This window comes from Bison bison, unplaced genomic scaffold (assembly GCF_000754665.1).
Source record: "Bison bison bison isolate TAMUID 2011002044 unplaced genomic scaffold, Bison_UMD1.0 scf7180017864032, whole genome shotgun sequence".
NCBI lineage: Eukaryota > Metazoa > Chordata > Mammalia > Artiodactyla > Bovidae > Bison > Bison bison.
The window spans coordinates 3235360-3255466 of record NW_011494604.1 but is presented as its reverse complement, the minus strand read 5'-3'; the positions used below and the strand labels follow the sequence as shown (position 1 = coordinate 3255466).

Below are 20107 nucleotides of genomic sequence, written 5' to 3'. Positions count from 1 at the left end.
ATGTAATGCACTTGGAACAGTGCCTGGCACAAACCTTTGCTCAGCAATTTGTGGCAATCCTGGTTGTTATCCAAAGACTCCACTTTGTTTCTTGGGTCCAAGTGAGTTACGGATTCCTAAATTTCCTAGGGCATCTGACAATCCTCTGCTCTGTAGACTTTTCCAGGTGAAAAATCTCTTCTCATCTCAACTTGACCCCAAGGCCATTATAAAAAAAGTCCTGCTAAGCATGTAAAATAGAGCCGATGTCAGAGGATGGAACAATTTCTCGGATATTAGAAATGCCCCGTTTCACAAGTGAGAGCTCCTTTTCTCAGGAGTAACTCCAGGACTGCTGTCCTAGATTGTAGGGGTTGGCAGGAGCTTCTCTTCTTACTGGAAACTAAGCCACTGCCTCCCAAGGGGGCTGCCCTGACATCCCCCCAACCCAGGCCCTTCATGCCCTGGGTTGCCTGGCCCTGGGGGCTTTTCCGGCTGTTCCTGCCAGTCAGTTGTCCTGAGGGCGGAGGCCTTCCCCCAGGGGCCTGGAGGCTCCAGGCTGCTCCTCCCCACGCCCTCTGGGCAGGCTCAGCTCCACTTCAGACTTCCCTTCTGGCCACTGCTAGAATGCCCAGCCTTCCCTCTGTGTATTTTCTCTCTGGGTGGGGGCCCAGGAGCTGGAAACCCTGTTCACATCCTCTCTCCACCCTCCCTTTGGAGGACCAAACTCACCAGGGCTGAAGCCAGAGAGGCGGTTGTGGTCTGGGGAAGGCTCCTAGCTCATGGAACAGAAGTCCTGTGGAGAAGGAAATCCATGCTGTGGGCGGGGGCTTTGGAGGGATCTCTTCCTAACCCATCATTATTGCTCCTTCCAGTCAGTACAGCCTGATCTGGTTCAGTTTCAGAGTATTTCTGATGGCGCACCTGTCGTGGACTAGAACTGTTACGACCCAGATCAATGGGAGAATCCAGCAAACGAGGAGTATTTTGGGGACTCCAAATGGGACTCCAAGCCAGGGTTCCGTTCCCACTTTCAACTCTCATGCCTTTCGAGTAGCTGGCTTCTAGCCAGTTCCCTCACTTATAAAAACAGACCAGTGAATTAGACCAGGAAGCTTTTAGTATCTGCATTAATGGAGGGTATACGTGACTGTCATACTCTAAGACCTAGTGGCAGGACTTGTAATTCATAATTGCTTTGTTTCATTAGTGGACGAAAAATGTGGTAGTGACCTTGTCTCACAGTCTGGAGCACACTTGGTATCCATAGCCACAGAGATGGTGAAGGGTAACAGGGAGGTTACCCTTTGCTACTTGGAAGAAAAACTATGACAAACCTAGACAGAAAATTAAAAAGCAGAGACATTACTTTGCCGACAAAGGTCCATCTAGTCAAAGCTATGGTTTTTCCAGTAGTCGTGTATGGATGTGAGAGTTGTACTATAAAGAAGGCTGAGTGCTGAAGAATTGATGATTTTGAACTGTGATGTTGGAGAAGACTCTTGAGAGTCCCTTGGACTGCAAGGAGATCCAACCAGTCAATCCTAAAGGAAATCAATCCTGAATATTCATTGGAAGAACTGATTCTGAAGCTCCAATACTTTGGCCATCCGATGTGAAGAACTGACTCATTAGAAAAGACCCTGATGCTGGGAAAGATTGAAGGCAGGAGGAGAAGCGGACAACAGAGGACTAGATGGTTGGATGGCATCACCGACTCAATGGACATGAGTTTGAGCAAGCTCTGGGAGATGGTGATGGACAGGGAAGCCTGGCTTGCTGCAGTCCATGGGGTCGCAAAGAATTGGACACAACTGAGTGACTGAACAACAACAGAGAGGTAGAGGGCAGCACTGACAGCTCTGGAAGCTAGTTTGGGATTTTATATCAGCTGCTGGAGATCAGTGGTGCATTTGGATGATGTGCCCTGAGTCTTGAGAATGGACTTCTGACTGGCGGCTTTCAGAATTAGAAGTGTTCTGAAAAAGAATTTAGTTTACCTGTTACTGAGAGTGTGATCTACATCACCTGGGTTCATTTAGACTGCAGACTCTCATCCCTGGGGGACATCCCCACCTGGACATCCCAGGGCCCATCCCAGGTGGACAGAGTTATCATTTGCATTTCGAAGAAGGGCTCACTTACAGTCCCACAGTGAGTCTGTGGCAGAACCAGAGTGTGAGCCCAGGTGTCCTGTTTCTTCGTCCTGTCACGGTTCTTCCCTTCCTCCCAGAGATCCCCAGGGCCTCATGCTCCACCCCAGGGAGGAGAAGAATAGCCTGGGCTTCTCCCATATCTACCCTCTTTGAGCTCAGTTTGGGCACATTTTGCTCTCTCAGGACTGAGGCTGCCTCACCCATTGCAGCTCCCAGACCTGACACCAAAGCCCTGAGGCAGAAAACTCCACTGAGCAGCCCAGGCCCCTGGGCGCTTGCTCGCCAGACTGCCCGTCTGTGTCCACTTTGGACCTGCTGGGATTGGGCCATATCTGAGTAAGTGCAGGGCTGCGTGGCAGGAGCTCTGTGAGAGCCTCAGTGATAGGATGCGGCCTGGACATGCCTCTTTTCTCCTTGGCACTGACCTGTCTTTGTTAGGCCATTTTAGGCTTTCTGTCCCTCCCCGCAAATGCAGGTCTCTGTCCCCATGAGACAGAGTCCCAGAGCCATCAAGGCAATGCCGGGCAATGAGCAGACCATCCCGGGTTCCCGGTGGGTTTTGCTGCGGAGGAGGCTCTTGGGAGGGGCGAGTGTCCAGGGTGAGGCGGGGCCCTTGGTCAAGGCCCCCCGTTCACCTTTCCCTTACTGCTCACCCTACTGTACTTTCCGGCTCCTCTGGGATCCTCTGAGGCCCGGTGGCCTTCTCGCGCCCTCCCCGCCCCCAGGCCTTGTTTTGGTGTGTGTGTGTCCCTTCCCAGAAGCTCGGCCTCTCCTTTCCTTTTCCTTGCAGCGCTGCTCTTCCTGTGATGTCCTAGGATCCGGGCAACGTGCCCCTCCCGCCTTCCTCTCCCTGGGCCCTTCCTCTGCTCTTTCTATTCCTGGTTGGACCGGCCTCTTCCATTGTCGTTCCCAGGAAAGGGCTGTCTTGCTGGTCGAGGGGTGGGGGACCTGAGCCAAGAAGAAAACCGGGTGGGAAGCCCCCGACCCGACCTGGGCTTATCAGAGGGATGGCAGGGCCCCCGGTGCCAGCGTCGTTTTTAGATATCTCACTTTCCAAGTTAGTCAGCAGTGGCCATCTGACACCCACGGTGGAGGCGGGGGATGACTTCCCTCTGCCTGCTCTGATTTCAGCGGACCCCAGGGGCAGTGAGGGCGGGTGACACAGAGTTTCCCGGAAGCCACCTTCCCAGAGGGCACAGCCCAGCCTGAGGGAGCTGCCGTTTGTAGCAGTGCTTGACTCCTTTGGCCCAGATGAGGTAGGCAGGGTCCTGTGATAGTCCTTGGGAGCAGATCCTTGACCCTGCAGGGGGCTTCCTATGGTGACAGGAAGCTGTGATACCTGAGTGCAGAGGGGGAAGGCCAGCCTTCAAGTGTCTTCCCACCTCCTGCTCTTGCCTGGTTTTCGTCATGTTTTCTGTTTCCTCACTCTGTTCTATCTTTGTTCTTCCTAAAAGCTCATAACTCACGTGGGGCCAAATAATGTTTTCTGTGGATACAGAAGCAGATGTTCAGGTCAAACCCAGATATAGTTACATGCAGCAGCTGCAGGCACTGGGCATTCTGGGCCTCGCAGAGCTGGAAGACATCAGCTGAGAGCGCCGGAGCCCTCTTGTTACCAGCAGAGTCTCTGAAGGGCCCACAGAGGCGAAGACACTCACCTTAGACATCTCTGGGGAAACAACTCAGGATAAATTGCAGGGAGTTGCTATGGTAGATGGAAACCGTTGACTTCAGACAGACCTGGGGTGGAGGCTGGGCTCTGCCTCTTCCCAGCTGTGCACACACCCCTTAGTGCATATGGCATTCCACAGGGAGACCCCCGTGGTCCCCACAGAGGTGGAGAAGGGGAGATGCCATGACCTCAGGGGCGTTTCTCTCGGAGTTGAAGGAAACCTCGGCTGTATGCATCCCTCTGTGTGGGAGGGTGGTGTTGGGGACCTGGGGACCTCAAGACTGGCCTCCCAGAGGAGACGCCAGGGCTGTCATACAGGCAGGTCTACTGTGTGACCTTGGACAAGACTCTTCACCTTCATGAGCCTGGTTTGCTCACCTCTGATCTTGCAGGGTAGTTGTAAGGATCAAGGATGATGTTGTAAAGGACTTGGTGCCCAGTGACTGGCACAGAGGAGGTGCTTAATAACTGATGACTTGTCACTGTGTTCAGAAGGGAGTGTCCCGGGATGTCCCTGGGGGACCTGCCCTGTCCCCATGCATGCAGATGCCTTGCCTGGCAGAGACGACAGCAGGAGATGTTGGCCTCTGTTCACCCCAAGGCACGGCATGGTGGGACTTGAGACATCATAGGTTAGGTGGGGCCTGCCGGAAGTCTCAGGTACAGAGGCAGCCCCTAGCATAGAGGTCCTGAACCTTGGGGAGGCTTCAGGGAACCCCCACAATGGAATGCAAAATGTGCTTTCATCAGATTCTCAAATGGGGCCATGACTAGAAGAATTAGCAAATCAGGCAGCAAGACCCACTGTGAGAGGCCGTGGCAGGTGGTGTCTACTCAGCCCTGCAATGCTGGATGTGGCCAGCGGACCTCAGGCCATGCCTTAAGTACAAATTCTTCTGAGACATCAGTGCCTGACCTGGGTCCAGCTGGACCAGAGGTTAGGGTTGTGGGCAAGAGACTGGGGCCCCAGAAGTCAGGATGAAGGCCAGGTCTTCTGTGGGGCTAGCTCAGGACTGGGGAGCATGATGTGGGGGACTGTCAAGTGGATGGAAGTCATAAGGGCCCCGGGAAGGTAAGGGCAGAGGCAGTTAGACAGGTCCACCATGCGAGCCTAGGCCTCCTTCTCGTCCACTAGAATGCGGCATGTGTGAATGGTGGCCGTGAGGCCCACCCCTGCTGGACTGGGCTGTGTCAGAAATGATCTCTCTAGGCCTTGAATTCCAGCTTGAGGAAAGTCACTGCAGGGTCTTACCTCAAATACCTGAGGCTGTAGGTGTTTCCTCCCTATCTTTTGCTCAATTTCGTTTTTTTTTTTCCTTCTGTTTCTTTTTTGCCCCTTATTTTACTTGCCCTATCTTATGTTTTTCTCATAAGCTACTTATTTTGAAAAATGGGGCAAGTATCATTTTGAAAAACAGGGAGAGTATAAATGGAAAGGAAAAAAAAGGAATAAATTTGTTAATAGAAAAGCTATCTGGAGAAAGTAGGCTTTCAGTTGTGGGATGTTTTGTTTGTTTTTACAAAAGGCATTACTTTTTGATGATAAGTGGATTATGCTCATGACAGACAACATGGAAAGTTTTTAAACATTTTAAAAAAAATTGCCCATGATTGCATTATACAGACAACAACAATTAGTTTTTGGTATATTTGCTTTTTTTACATATATACATTAAAACTTTTTTTTGTATTTATTCTATAAATGGTATCCAATTTCTTACTTAATATATGTCATATGTAACATGGATAGGTTTCTTTGGCACTAGTAAGTCTTTATAAGGATTTAAAATACCTCAACCTTTCAGTTGGACATTTAGACACTCCCCACTTACACGATTATAAATAACTCATTGACAAGCATCTCTGTTGATAAAGTTCTTGTCGAAGTTAAGATTTCCTTGAGAACAATTCAGGACTGGACTTGGGGGGAAAGGGCTGGGGTCAGCAGCAGTTGTCAGTATGAGCGTGTGCTTGTGAGCGTGTGAGAGCTGCATTTGTGATCATCCTGCAGAGGAGGGACCCCGCCCCCACCCCTGCCGCCTCAAATAAGCCAAGTGACTCATCCGCTCAATCTGTGGATCTCGTTGGTGGGATGATGGAGAAAGAGAAGAGGCTTCCCAGTGACTCATCTACAGCGCCTGAGATCCCTCTGGCCCTTCAGGCTGACCAGGGCCAGGCCCTTCAGGCCTGGTGACCAAAGGCCTGCCCGTGTCAGGGTGGCTTCGGGGACAGCCAGGATCCGTGGAGCCTGATCAAGTGTTCTTGATCCTCACAGCCTGCCTGCCCAGCGCACAGCCCTGTGCTCAGATGTGCTCAGACCTGTGTGTCATCCAGCTTGGCCAAGCTCCCTTCCAAGGCAGGCTGGGCTGGTTTTCTCCTCAGAAAGTCTAGTCAGTGGGGTCAGCCAGCGGATAAACTAAAGTTAACTTGGCTATTATTGCTTTTCTGTTAATGAGGGGAGGACCAGCTGTGAAGACGCCAAACCATTCGGAAATGCTGCACAGTCCTTGGGATCTAAGGTTCAGGAGAAAGAGAGCGATTGACAATGATTTTAAGTCCTGACTGGACTCCCCAGGGTTCCTTGTGCTTCACTGAGCTTTCATTTTACTGTTTTTTTTTGAAAAATATTTTTCCTATGAAGATATGAACCTTGGAAGCCATGAGAAGTGCCCGTGATCTCGGACTCATCAGCAAGCCAGCACTCTTTACTGGATGGAAGCTCGGGGTGAAGTTCAGCCCCGAGGGTGGTGGAGGACAGGCTGGCAGGGGATTGTCACCACAGCCCTGGGGGTCAGCTATGGAGAGACTAATGGCTAAGTGCTCATCTTGCATGTCAGAGGGGATAGAGGGAAAAAGATCAAGACCGAGTTGTGGACTAGAGTGAGCAGGAACAAACCAACTCATTCTCTAAAAACTGACACTGGATATCCTGCGTGTTTCTGAGCCCAAGGACACTGGACTTGTATCTTAAAATTCCACAGCCCACTAACACATCCACAGATACTGTTCAAGGTGACCCCCTTTGACAAAAAAGCAGTATCTGTAGGAGTGAAGCCTCTTAACTGCATTTAAGGCAATGTAAAAAATGTTTAAAATTCTTTGAAGAAATCAGATCTGAGATGTTTCTGCTATAAAGTAGTCTCTGAACCATCAGACTGAAAGCACGGAAGCAAAAGATCCAAGAGCAAGGTTCTTTCAGCGTGACCCATATTTGCACCCTGCCTGCTGTGTGGCAGGCACAGTGGCTGGGTCTGGGGGACAGAGGTGTTTAAGAGCAGATCTCTAGCCCCAAGGAGTCTGGTCACGGAGGGCACTTAGGAGGAGGATTCTGATCAGGGAGTTAATGTAAAGCCCAAAGAGAGCAGCGTTTGGGTTGGGCTTGAAGAGTGAGCACCATATTGATGTTCAGAGATGTGGGGAAGGGTCTGGAAGCAGGGGACACAGGAATGGGTACTAGGGGGCTTCTTGGGCAGAGTGGTCTGTGTGACTGCTGGGAAGAGGAGAAGGCAAAGCACGAATAGGAAACGGTGGGCCATTGCCAGGTTGTGCAGAGCTTCCACACTTGTCTTAAGGAGTTTGGACTTTATTCTGTAGCTAATAGGAATCTATGGGAAGGTTTTTGAGCAGGGAGTTAATGTAATTTTTTAAATCAAAAGCAAACACATCAGTGCATGCTCACTGATTTCAGCTGTACCGAAGTCTACAAGCAAAAAATAAAAGCTCCCCTTGCTAGAGGTGACTACTCTCTTCTTCATGTCATTTTATTTACCTACATCCATAGATATATATATACGAAAGTCAAGACCTAGACGTGGGAAGGAAGATGTTTCTATAATCTTCTGTGTTCTCTCCCTGCCCCCCCACATCATACCTACCTTTTACTATTTAAAGTTACTATTTAAAGCTGGGACTATTTACTATTTAAAGCTGGGACTGTAATCTAGGGAACTTGTGCTATGTCTTGTCACTCGGCTCATTTTGCTTTCTTGGTATTATTTCAGAACATGGTTTTATTGGATATTCACCAGAACTGCTACAGAACAACACTCTGCCAGATTACAGCCCTGGAGAGTCCTTTTTCACTGTCTTCGGGGTGTTCTTCCCCGCAGCTACAGGTACTGGCATTCTTTTTCATTATCATGTTAGGGATATAAGTAAATGCTTGGTTCCCAAAATGTAGTATCATAATGGACCTGTATGTGCTTATAGGGTATATACCTGACTTTATAGACAGCCTTAGCTTTAACTACACATCTATTATTTTGACAGAGGCTTTACTTGTTCATAATTCCTGAAGGCTCCCAACATGATTTGATCCTCCTTACTCCTTATACTTACATATTGACACCTCTTGGCCAAGTTAGTAGAGGGGACATATTCTCTTAGGGCTAAGCAGGCTGGATTCCTCAACAGGACAGCTGCCCTTTCCACCTTGTATCGAGTGCAGACTGGTCTCTAATCTCCCCCTCCCCTACCCCAACCCACATGTCTTCTCCCAGGGGCAGAGAAATGCTCTTATCTTCTTGCCACTTTGGTTGTGGGTGAAATCAGGATCCCACGGGCAAGGACTGCGTCCTGTCCCCCACTTTCCCATTCCATGGTGCCTGCAGAGGAGCCTTGCACAGCTGAGGTCCTGGTAGAACTCCTGTTGCATGCTCGGGTCCCAGGCCCAGAAGGTAGTAAGCTAACGTGTTGACCAAATGCTCTACAAGAAATAACCATTTACTAGGGACTGGGCTTGTTCCCAGAACACAGACTCAAAAAAACGTTTCTTTCTCCATCCAGGCAGTGTTGATGTCCTGGAGCTGATTTTGTCTCCTTTCCCTCTTCCTTCTGCCTTCCTCCAGAGAGAAGGGAGGAAAAGCTACTAGATTGTTGAAAATTTAAGAGACTGTCCCTATCAGATGTGGACAAGGATTTGGAGGAACTGGAACTTGCATACATTGCTGATGGGAACGTAAAATGGGACAACCATTTTTGGAAAATGGTTTGACAGTTTCTTAAAAACCAAACATACCCAGCCATTCCAATCCTGGTTATCTACTATTGAGGCGGGGGGGGGGGGAAAGCATGTATCCATATAAAGACTTGTATATGAAAGTTCAAAGCAACTTAGTTTGGTATAGTCCCAACTGGAAGCAACTCAAATACTCATCAAAGGGTGAATGGAGAGACAAATTATGGTGTCACCACACAATATAAAACTAATCAGCTATTAGAAAAAGTGAACTATCGATAACTTGTGACGATGTAGATGACTCTCAAAATAAGGCTGCTGTGTGAAAAAAGTCAGGCAAAAAGAGAGTTCCTTTTTAAAAAGATAAAATTATTTAAAAATCCATTTATATAAAATTCTAGAAAATGCAAACTACAGTGACAGAAAGCAGGTCAGTTAATACCTAGGAGTGGAGGTGAAGGGAGCAGGAGGGAGGCCAAGGAAATTTGGGGGGATGAAAAAATGTGTTTCTCACTGTGGTGATGGACTCGCAAGTGTGTTCTTGTCAAATTTTACAGACTGTCACACTCTTAAACTTGTAGCTTATTGTATGTTAGTTATACCTCAGTAAAGCTGTTAAAACGCGGGGGGAAATTACTGACTGTAGTCATATTTAACAACTCCCCTGAATCCCATTTCTCCCTCTGGCCACCGCCCCTTTCTCTCCCCTGCACAGCCACAGTCTCTGCTCTCCCAACCACTTTCCTGCCTCCTGCTCTACTCGTCCACTCACTCCTTTTGGAATTCCAGGCCTCTCTCTCCAGTGAAATGGTTCTTTCCAAAGTCATCAGTGGCTTCCACTTAGTTCAGTGGGTACTTAAAATTTCTCAGTGTGTTTGACCTCTCAGCTGCGTTCCACTTTCTCCTTCATTTCTCGTACCTTCTATGATGTAGCATCCTGCTCTGACCCTCTTGATAGGGGCATCCTCTTCTGCCTGCCCATTCAATGCTGGGGTTCTTCAGGCTGTGCCTACTGTTTCCCTTGGGATCTCATTCATGCCCATTGTTCAGGGACCACCCACAATGCTGGCCATTCCCAGATTTATGCCTCTAGCCCCGACTTCTCTAAGCTTCACATCGTGTATTTAAGTGCCTACCTGACACCTTCTCTTGGTATCCTAGACTCAGCATGTTCAGAACCCATCCATCCCATCAGCCCCAACTGGTTCTCCTCCACTCCTGATCTCAGGGATGGCACCCTCATCCCCGCAATTGCTTGAGCTAGTAATGGGGAGTTACTTCTGACACCTTCCTCTTGTCAGGCTTCTCTGTCCATGGGCTTCGCCAGGCAAGAATACTGAAGTAGGTTGCCATTTCTTCCTCCAGGGGATCTTCCCAACCAAGGGATCGAACCCATGTCTCCTGTGTCTCCTGCATTGCAGGCAGATTTTTTTACCCACTGAGCCATCGAGGAAGCCTCTTCCTTACCAGTCTCCTGCAAGTCCTGTGAATTTTACCTCCTAAATTTACCCGCCTTTACTCTCACTTCCCTCTGTCTCTACCACCTGACCACTCTGCCCCAAGCTTCATTTCTCAGCTGAGTAACTAAGGCAACTCCGAGTTGACACCCCTCCTCCCTCCTCCCTCTTTGAGGCTAGGTCACAGGAAGAAGACTGGAGCTAGGTCTCGGTGATGGCAGGTAGCATGCTGTTCTACAATCCAGGTGTGCCAGAAACAATGCGTTTCTTTCATCTTAATGAAGTGGAAAGAGTTGGTCTCTGAACCTAAGCCTTCAGGCTGCCAGGGTGGCTGGGAACTGATGTCAGTCATTCCTCATGCCTCTGCCTTGCCTGTCAGGTCTCAGGGTCTTACTAAGTACAGGGCGTGTCAGGGGCTCTGGCTGTTCATCATCTGTGCTCTGAGCCAGGCCCTCCCACAGCCCTGTCTGCAGCTCCCTTTAGGTTTATGGTCTCTGCTGCTTCCGAGCCACTTTGGGGGATGGAAAGTTTGCGGAACCTGGGAACCTCGTGCCTAGAGTCTGTGTACCTCTCAGACCTTCTTTCCTGAGGTCTTGCTGGATCCCACTGGTGCTGCCAGGGAGTAGGCCTCAGGTCCCCGTTGTTCAAATCCTGTGGGCCTTTCTCTTCCTGCCCAAGCGTGAGGGGCAATCTTCTGTTCTAATACGGGCGACACTGCTGTCCAGGGCCAGCTTAGTGAGCATGAATTTATGCATTCACACTTGGTCATAAGCTCAGAAGGACCCCACACTTGGTTTAATGCTTTGCTGTTGCTAAAATTCTTAATAAATTTTGAACAAAGGGTCCTACATTTTTTTTGCACTGGGCCCTACAAACAATGTAGCAAATAGGTTTTGTTCCCGCCATGCTCTCCCCAGTCACTCTGCAGCTTCTTTTCTACCTCCTCCTGCTGCTGCTGCTGCTAAGTTGCTTCAGTCGTGTCCGACTCTGTGTGACCCCATAGACGGCAGCCCACCAGGCTCCCCGTCCCTGGGATTCTCCAGGCAAGAACGCTGGAGTGGGTTGCCATTTCCTTCTCCAATGCATGAAAGTGAAAAGTGAAAGTGAAGTCACTCCGTTGTGTCCGACCCTCAGCGACCCCATGGACTGCAGCCTTCCAGGCTCCTCCATCCATGGGATTTTCCAGGCAAGAGTACTGGAGTGGGGTGCCATTGCCTTCTCCTAGATCCTCTAAAATCTCCTAAGGGCCCAGCCTTTTGAGAAACAGAAACCAAAACAATGTGAAAAGTCTGCTTCTTCCCTGCCATGTATTTCCACCAAGATAATAAAATAAAGGTCACGTTCCTTTTGAATGGACAGAAAAGGAAAGGGGGAGGGGATGAAATACACGAAGAAGAAAATTTTTAACATTAACATCTGAAAATATTTTCTAGCCCCTTCTGCTCCCCATTCCCCCACACCTTGCCCCTCCCCAACACATTCAAGAGGCTTCCCACCTGAGCCTGGCCTGTTTCCCACATGAGCCTGTTTCCTTGGGCCTGGCAGGGAGTCCTGATGCCAGGTCAGATCCTTGCTTTCAGGTGCCAGGTTAGCAGCTCCAGCTGAAGCAGGGCCGTGGTCCTTTGAGGCAGGCAGTACCACCAGGATGTTGCCTTATGTGCGTGACCCTGTCAGGTCCCCTCCAAGCTTCTCCCATGGCTTCCCTCCTTTTTATTTGCAGGCCTTGCATTTTGTAAGAGAGGGAACGCGTGGCCTGAGTGAAGGGCCCGGGGTGACGAGCCTTCCCTCTGGTGCTTCACCCTTCAGTAGGGAATCAGCAGTGCCTTGAGGTTGGAAGATGCCACCCAGGAGCCCAGAATTTGAGCTGGACTACCATTTGAGATCAGCCAGTCCAGCGAGTGACTCTCAACTTTTTATCTTTTAATCCATGTTCGTTTTTGTTAATCATACTGAAAACCTTACTACACTGGAAATTCTGTGTCTCCCTGGACCAGAAGGAGTATCTTAGTCCTTTCTTTGAGAAAGATTCTACCTAAGAAGATTAGCCAAGCTTCTTTATTTTCTGTGGCTTAAGTTATGAAGGTATTGTTTGGTAATATTCCAAATATAAAATTATAATATTGAACAAACTGTCTACACAGGCCTCTTTTACCCCACCCCTCTCAGGGGATGTGCTTTTCTGCCTCCCTGACACCCCCGGCCCCAACCCCACCCTCCACACCCCGATCTGGGCCCAACCAGGTTGAGAATCACTGATCTGGGAAATGAGCACAGAGGAGTTTATGAAGGATTGCGGAAGGTCACCCAGCTAAGGTGTGGAAGGTGACCAGAGTTGTTAGGAGAAACACACTGACTGAAACCACCCACCCTGGCCAGGCACGATAGCAACCATTTGTGTGAGTTATTTTACGACAGGAGGTCCTGGTAAGGAATACGGAACTAAAAAGCCACCAACAACCGGTAGAATTTGGGAAAGGTCAAAAGGAGATACTCATGTCCCATTGACCTCCCAGAATCCTCCTTGTTAGAATCCATCTTGACTGAGCAATGTGTGCACCACCAGGAAGGGCCCTGAGTCAGAATGATTGGCCAGAGACAGCCCGGAAACTAATCCCATCACCATAAAACCCGAGACTGCAAGCCACATGGCAGAGCAGGTCTCCTTGGTTCCCTGACCCTCTTGCTCTCCACCCAGGTGCCCCTTCCCAGTGAAGTCTCTTGCTTTGTCAGTACATGTCACCTCTGACAATTCTTTTCTGAGTGTTAGACAAGAGCCCACTTTCGAGCCCTGGAAGGGGTCCCCCTCTGCAATAAAGTTGGGCCACCATCCCTCTGTAAAGGGTTGCCTCTCCTGGCTATCTCTGTTTTCCAGGGGCTCCAGTGTAAACACAGTAGGCAGGACAGGCAATTTGTATCCCTTGGCTTTCCCCTGGCAGATGTTCCATTAAGCTATGAAAAGCATGGATGATTGGCAGTTTCCATGGTGACGGATTTGCCAAGGATTAGCTCTGAGTGAGTCATGGCTGGGGCTCCCTCCAACGCCATCCTCTCCTGGAACAAGAGAACCTCCAGGCTGTGAGAGGGGAGAGGAGTTTGGAAGAACAGACACTTCCAGTCCCCCAACCCTGCATCCTCATCTCTGACCAGTGATGTTATTTAGGTTACTCTAGAGATTTTATCCCCAGGGGCGGGAGACTTCTGGGGAGAATAGCTGAAGCCTAGGTTTCAGTGGCTCCTCTGGAGTTAGGAAGCAAGGTCTTCTGTCAGTGCTCCTCGCTGCACTCCACCACACCCTGTGGTGGTGGCTGCAGGGTGGGGCTGGGACCTTGGAATAGACTCTGCATTTAGTTTCCCAAAGCACTTTCCTTCTCTGAGCTATACCACCAAACTTTCTCTGAAAAACAAACACCTCTCCCTATAGTTATTCATACACACACATAGCCACTCTGGGAATCTGGGACCACAGTACATGGAGGAACTAGAAAATGGAAATTCACTGGGATAAATACCATTGTGTGAAGTTGTGTAACCCTTGTCCCCAAATTTCAGACTCCTGCTGGAAAGGATAAGGGCCTCTTGTGGTTGACCACACCCAGCATCAAAATGTATGGGGGAAACCAGCAGCCTTTACCAGAATGTCCACGCTTACCTTTGTGGTCAGGAGCCCTGCTATTTCTGTGACATCCTTTGGCCTCCCTGGACCTGATCCTATCTCTCCCCACCCCACACACATACACACACTCTGAGAAGTTCTGGATTCTACTGGGCTCTTCCAGATTGGCTGGCTGTCTCTGGGACCCTCAGCTCTAGGCATCCGTGCTGGCTTTGCCTTCAGCCTACCCGTACATTCCTTCTCTCCCAGTGTATCCCCAGGCCTCCTCCTAAGTTATGTGTTCTTGTGGGTGAGAGAACGAGGACCTGCTGGGGCAGAATGAGGTCTTGTTTTAAGGAGCAGAGAGCCTGAGGAAGGACAGTCTGAGGGCGGGACTCACCTCTCTGCATTCTGATGGACTTGTGAGTAGGAACAGGAGAAAGGGAGGGAGCTTTATAATTATTATATATGTTTATTTTTGTAATCTCACTTATAGAATTTATGATTTTATCAAATTATCACAGTATCTATAATAATTATCATTACAATAGCCTACAACATCAGGCACTGTGCGGAACACTTTATAGTCTTTCATTTAAACCTCATCATGACCCCAGTGCTTATATCAGATGCAGATTTACCATTAAGCTAATGAAGCCTGGGTTTCAGGGTCCCTTGGTTGCATGACCTCCTTCTAAAGTTCCATTTCATATTCATAACTTGGTATTTTGAAAAAGTTTTAGGCCCCATGGAACCTGTATCCTTCCCTGGGTTCTATTATTAATCCATCTTACATATGAGGAAACAATGACACAGAGAGGTGATTTCCCAAGGTCACCCGACAAAAAATGGTGATCCCCATCACTTCCCACGTGCTTTGGCAAGGATGCTGGGAAAGAGGACACACGTTTGTCTGGAGCTGTACTCTACCCGGAAGTCAATAAATCCTGCTGGAATCCTAGTGTTTGAATGTCCCATTATTAGACACAGTCTGTCTCAGCATCTCTAAGGCATTGCGAGGGTGGAGCACTGACTAGTTCTGCCTCTAAGAATAGAGCGAAGAGGGGACGAAAGATTGCTACTTTAACAGCTAAACAAACCAATCAGCCAGGTGTGGGGAAGGAGTGGGGTTTTGACGATCAGGTGGAAGGTAAGGAGGGGCAGCCAGAGTGCTTAGGAACCCAGGGGAGTTCTGAGAGCAGAAGGGAGCCCATCTTCCCCAAATGGACATTCAAAAAAAATGTTTTTTTATTGTGTTATAGTTGATTTACAATGTTATGTGAGTTACAGGTATACAGCAAAGTGCACCAGTTATATATAAACATATATACATATATCCACTCTTCTTGTTTTTTTTAAGATTCTTTTCCCATATAGACCATTGAGTAGAGTTCCCTGTGCTATGCAGCAGGTTCTTATTAGTCATCTATTTTATAGATAATGTGTATATGTCAGTCCTAATCTCCCAGTTTATCCCATGCCCCCACCCCCAGGTGGACATTTATTTAGCACCTACTAGGTGCCAGGCACTGTGCTAGGTGCGTTATAGATGTTCTTTCTAGCTTTACAACAATCCTGCAAGGTACATAATCTTATCCCCATTTGCAAATGGGGAGACCGAGGCTCAGAGCCACACTGCCTCCAAACAACAAAAGGCGGCAGATAAGGTTAAGTCACTTTAGTGCATGGATATTCTACTTTAATGAAAAAGAAAAGTAATAAATTTATGAACTTAAAAAAAGAAACAAAAAAGGCAACAGAGAAACAATCTCTAAATGGAAAGGGAAAATTGAAGGCTTCTAAAGTAAGAGTAGTTCTTTAATGACCAACCAACAGAAACCAGGAAAGTCTAGAAAATGATTAGGTGTTTTTCTTTATAAAAAGTATTTATTTATTTATTTATTTTTGGCCGTGCTGGGTCTTTGTTGCTGTGTGCGGGCTTTCTCTGGTTGTGACTATCCTTCATTGTGGTACACAGGCTTCTCCCTGTGCTGTGTGGGGGCTGTCCTTCACTGTGGTACACAGGCTTCTCCCTGTGCTGTGTGGGGGCTGTCCTTCACTGTGGTACACGGGCTTCTCCCTGTGCTGTGTGGGGGCTGTCCTTCACTGTGGTACACGGGCTTCTCCCTGTGCTGTGTGGGGGCTGTCCTTCACTGTGGTACACAGGCTTCTCCCTGTGGTGGCTTCTCTTGTTGTAGACCATGGACTCGAGGACATGTGGGCTCACACTGTGGTACACAGGCTTCTCCCTGTGCTGTGTGGGGGCTGTCCTTCACTGTGGTACACGGGCTTCTCCCTGTGCTGTGTGGGGGCTGTCCTTCACTGTGGTACACGGGCTTCTCCCTGTGCTGTGTGGGGGCTGTCCTTCACTGTGGTACACAGGCTTCTCCCTGTGGTGGCTTCTCTTGTTGTAGACCATGGACTCGAGGACATGTGGGCTCAATAGCTGCAGCTCGAGGGCTCTACTAGAGTGCGGGCTCAGTAGCTGTGGTACACAGGCTTCGATACCCTGTGGTGTATGGGATCTTCCTGGACTGGGGATCGAACCCAAGTCCCATGCATTGGCAGGCAGATTCTTAATCACTGGACCACAAGGGAAAAGTGAAGTCACTCAGTCATGTCTGACTCTTTGCGACCCCAGGGACTGTAGCCTACCAGCCTCCTCTGTCCATGGGATTTTCCAGGCAAGAGTGCTGGAGTGGGTTGCCATTTCCTTCTCCAGGGGATCTTCCCAACCCAGGGATTGAACCCTGGTCTCCCACATTGCAGGCAAATGCTTTATCCAGAAGCCCCAGGCTTTTTTTTTTTCTATTGTTTCCTTGTTGTTCAGTCACTATGTCGCGTCTGACTGTGACACCATGGACCTCAGCACTCCAGACTTCCTTGTCCTTCCTGGAGTTTGCTCAAACTCGTGTCCATTGAGTCAGGGATACCACCCAACCTTCTCGTTCTCTGTTGCTCCCTTCTCCTCCTGCCTTCAATCTTTCCCAGCATCAGGGTCTTTCCCAGTGTGTCAGCTCTTCACATCAGGTGGCCAAAGTATTGGAGCTCCAACATCAGGCCCCTTCAGTGTTGACTTCCTTTAGGACTGATTGGTTTGATCTCCTTGCTGTCCAAGGGACTCTCAAGAGGCTTCTCCAGCATTACAGTTTGAAAGCATAAATTCTTCAGGGCTCAGTATTCTTTATGGTCCAACTTTCATATCCACACATGACTACTAGACAAACCATAACTTTGACTATCCCAATCCCAGGATCAACCTGCACCTCCTGTGTCCCTGCATTGCAGGTGAAGTATTTACCCATTGAGCCACTGGGGAAGCCTTTTTTTTTTTTTTCTTAAGAATTCTCATTTTCAGGATCAAAAAAGGAAATAGGGTGGGAGTGGGATTAAAATAACAGGCAAGAGGTGAAGACTTTGATCTCTGTACTATGGTTGATGAAGCGGGCAGCGAGAAAAGGCAGAGGACCACTATCTTGCAGATGCTGGTAAGTGGTTAATGGACATTTATCCTGGTTATTTTTATCAATAGCTGATCTTAGAGATGTTTAAGGGATCAATTCCTCTCCTGACCATCCACGTCTATTGTCACAGATGTTTGAGCCAGGGTGCCAAGCCAAACCTCCCAGTTCACCTGGTGCCACACAACCAGACTGTGAGGTTAATGGCAGTGCCCAGAAAGGTCTGGATGATGCTGGAGGTTTAACCTCCTCAACTCAAGCTGGTAAAGTGATGGCCAACACCACCATCCTCACATGTGAAAGCTGAGTCGGTGAGGAGATGTAAAAGGCCTTAGGACGAGGATGGAAGACCAAGTCAGAAGGCTTTACCTGTGTGAAGAAACCTGTTGCCTAAGTCATATGGTCACGATGCAGCCCATATCATCATCCTGATATAGGGCGAGGACGTGGTTTAGGGTAAAGCAATTAACTGCTTCCTGGAACTGGCAGCTCACGACCAACGAGGAGGGGAAATGCCCTGGACCAGGACAGACTAGTGATTCAGAACTGGGGACGGAAATTGCTGTAGGAAAACCAACGTGTGGTGCTGATTATAACTGATTATAAGTAGGGCTGATTATAACTAAGTTCAGCACTCTTGTGGGGGCGGTAGCCCCAAATTAATCATGCTGTTGCTCTGGTTTAAAAAGAAAAATCCAAAAAGAGCATGGGTGTTAGGAGGAAATGGAGAGACTGTATGATGTGGAGGAAATAACATGACTTGAATTAAGGAAACTTCAACATGAGTTCTGCTGGTTTTGCAAGCAGCTAGCTTGAAAACATGATCAAAATTGCTTCCTCTTTTGGGGTCTCAGTTGCCTCATCTGTGAAATAAAAGGCCAGAGTCGATGATCTCTAAGATACCTTCCAGCTTTAAGAATTGATGATTCTAAATAACCACTTTAAAGATTTTTAGGAAGCCTGCCAAAAAGAGGATAAAGATCAAATAGGAATTACAAAATGGACACTTGGTGTTTTCCAATGATTAAAGTGTTTCATTTTTTAAAAAAAAGTGTTGAATGTCAAATAAGTTTTGGGAAATAGTATGTGCTACATTTCTCTTCTTACAAATGGACAATGAAAATTAGAATGTTGTATGGTAAGGCAATGGCACCCCACTCCAGTACTCTTGCCTGGAAAATCCTATGGACGGAGGAGCCTGGTAGGCTGGTAGTCCATGGGGTCGCTAAGAGTCGGATACGACTGAGCAACTTCACTTTCACTTTTCACTTTCATGCATTGGAGAAGGAAATGGCAACCCACTCCAGTATTCTTGCCTGGAGAATCCCAGGGATGGGGGAGCCTGGTGGGCTGCTGTCTATGGGGTCGCACAGAGTTGGACACGACTGAAGTGACTTAGCATGGTAAGTCCAGCAGTAAGAATCTCTCTGATCTTGTTTAATCAAGGTTTTTCCCACTGATACGGTTTTTAACTGTGGAACCTTTTTTTAGGGGGCATTATTTGTAAATATCACCGTGAAATAGTACTTATTCTACTATTCCTCCACTAAATCTAACTCTAACATTAATAATATTTTTAAATTGTAACAGAAGCAGAAAGGTAACTAGGGAATCTCTATAATACCTGATTAGTATGGGTGAATATGAAATCAAAATAACTTTTCTAGATCTAACTGGTAAGCAAGACATTTATAGTCCACCAGAACTAGAGATCATCTGCTCAAGAATTGTGTAGTCGTGCAAGGGCAAAATTCTGGGAGTAACAGTGTGCAAACCAATCTAATAGGTGTGCCCGGAACACCCACAGGAGTCACCCCGAGGCTTCCTGTCTGGAGTGCAAGTTACTGCCATTTCCTTGTCTTGGGAGTTCTGTGTTCACGGTACTGACTGCCTATTTTCTGGCTTGCCTGTTTTGTCTCACAAGCCCACTTCCTGGCTGTCTGGGTCTGGCCCATTCCTGAGGGTGGCCTGTGTCAGTGTCAGCTGTTTCTGCTCCCACTGAGCAGGATTCCCACATGCCCCATACCAGGCCAGCTAGTAGGACCTCTAATTAAAGGCAGGGTCATCACTGTGCAAGGGATTGTGGAGAGAGAAGAAAAGGGCGTTTGTTTGTTATGAATACAGAACCTTTGGGAAGCAGGAAGCCATTACGATTAATCAATCACTTTCCTAGACAGAAGCGCCTATGGCAATGGAGTTCTTGTGGCTCCTTATTTCTAGAGTTTTGTAAATGATCTGAAGGAAGGCGTACATAAAGACATGACAAACTAGAGGAGGTACGGAAATGGCAAAGAATGCATGGCAGTATGTAACTTTGCAAAGCTGAGTGAATGGGCATAGAACTGCCAGGGGCTTGGGGGCAGAATGAAGTCATTGCCGAAGGTAGGAAGCCAGGCAGGTAAGACACTGGTAAACCTGGTGACAGGTGAGAACCTTGGCAGAGGTTCAGCATTTGGGAGGTTCAGAAAGCGGAGGTGTTAATGGACGAAGTTAGTGGGGCCTGAGTATCAGGTAGACATGGGGATCTGGCCAGGGCTGGCCTTGGCCGTCAGACTGTTCTAGCAACAAAGGACATGGTCCCATGAGCTGTGGTCAGAGTAAGGCAGGTCCTCGGCCTTGCTCTCTTAATCTAAATAAAACCTGTATGTGATTTAAAAAATAAAAAAAAATAGTGCAGAGGTGCTTGCAACGTAAAGCAGTAGTCTCTCAGCCTGCCCTCCCTCCTCCGCCAACTTGACCACCCAAAGAACCCCTCTACAGGGGCAACCATTTGTAGTCATTTTAGTACTTCAGGAGCTAACTGCATTACCAAACAACATGCCTACATCTGAGC

At 48.3% G+C, this 20107-nt stretch overlaps 1 protein-coding gene across 1 annotated transcript in view; it reads left to right on the top strand.

Moving 5' to 3' along the window:
- Positions 1 to 20107, top strand: part of SLC12A8 (solute carrier family 12, member 8) — a 143118-nt gene that overhangs the window by 75675 nt on the left and 47336 nt on the right. Inside the window, exon 6 of the mRNA XM_010834282.1 lies at positions 7809 to 7922. Within this exon, the coding sequence (XP_010832584.1) occupies positions 7809 to 7922 (114 nt within the window). The remainder of the gene's footprint in view (positions 1 to 7808; positions 7923 to 20107) is intronic.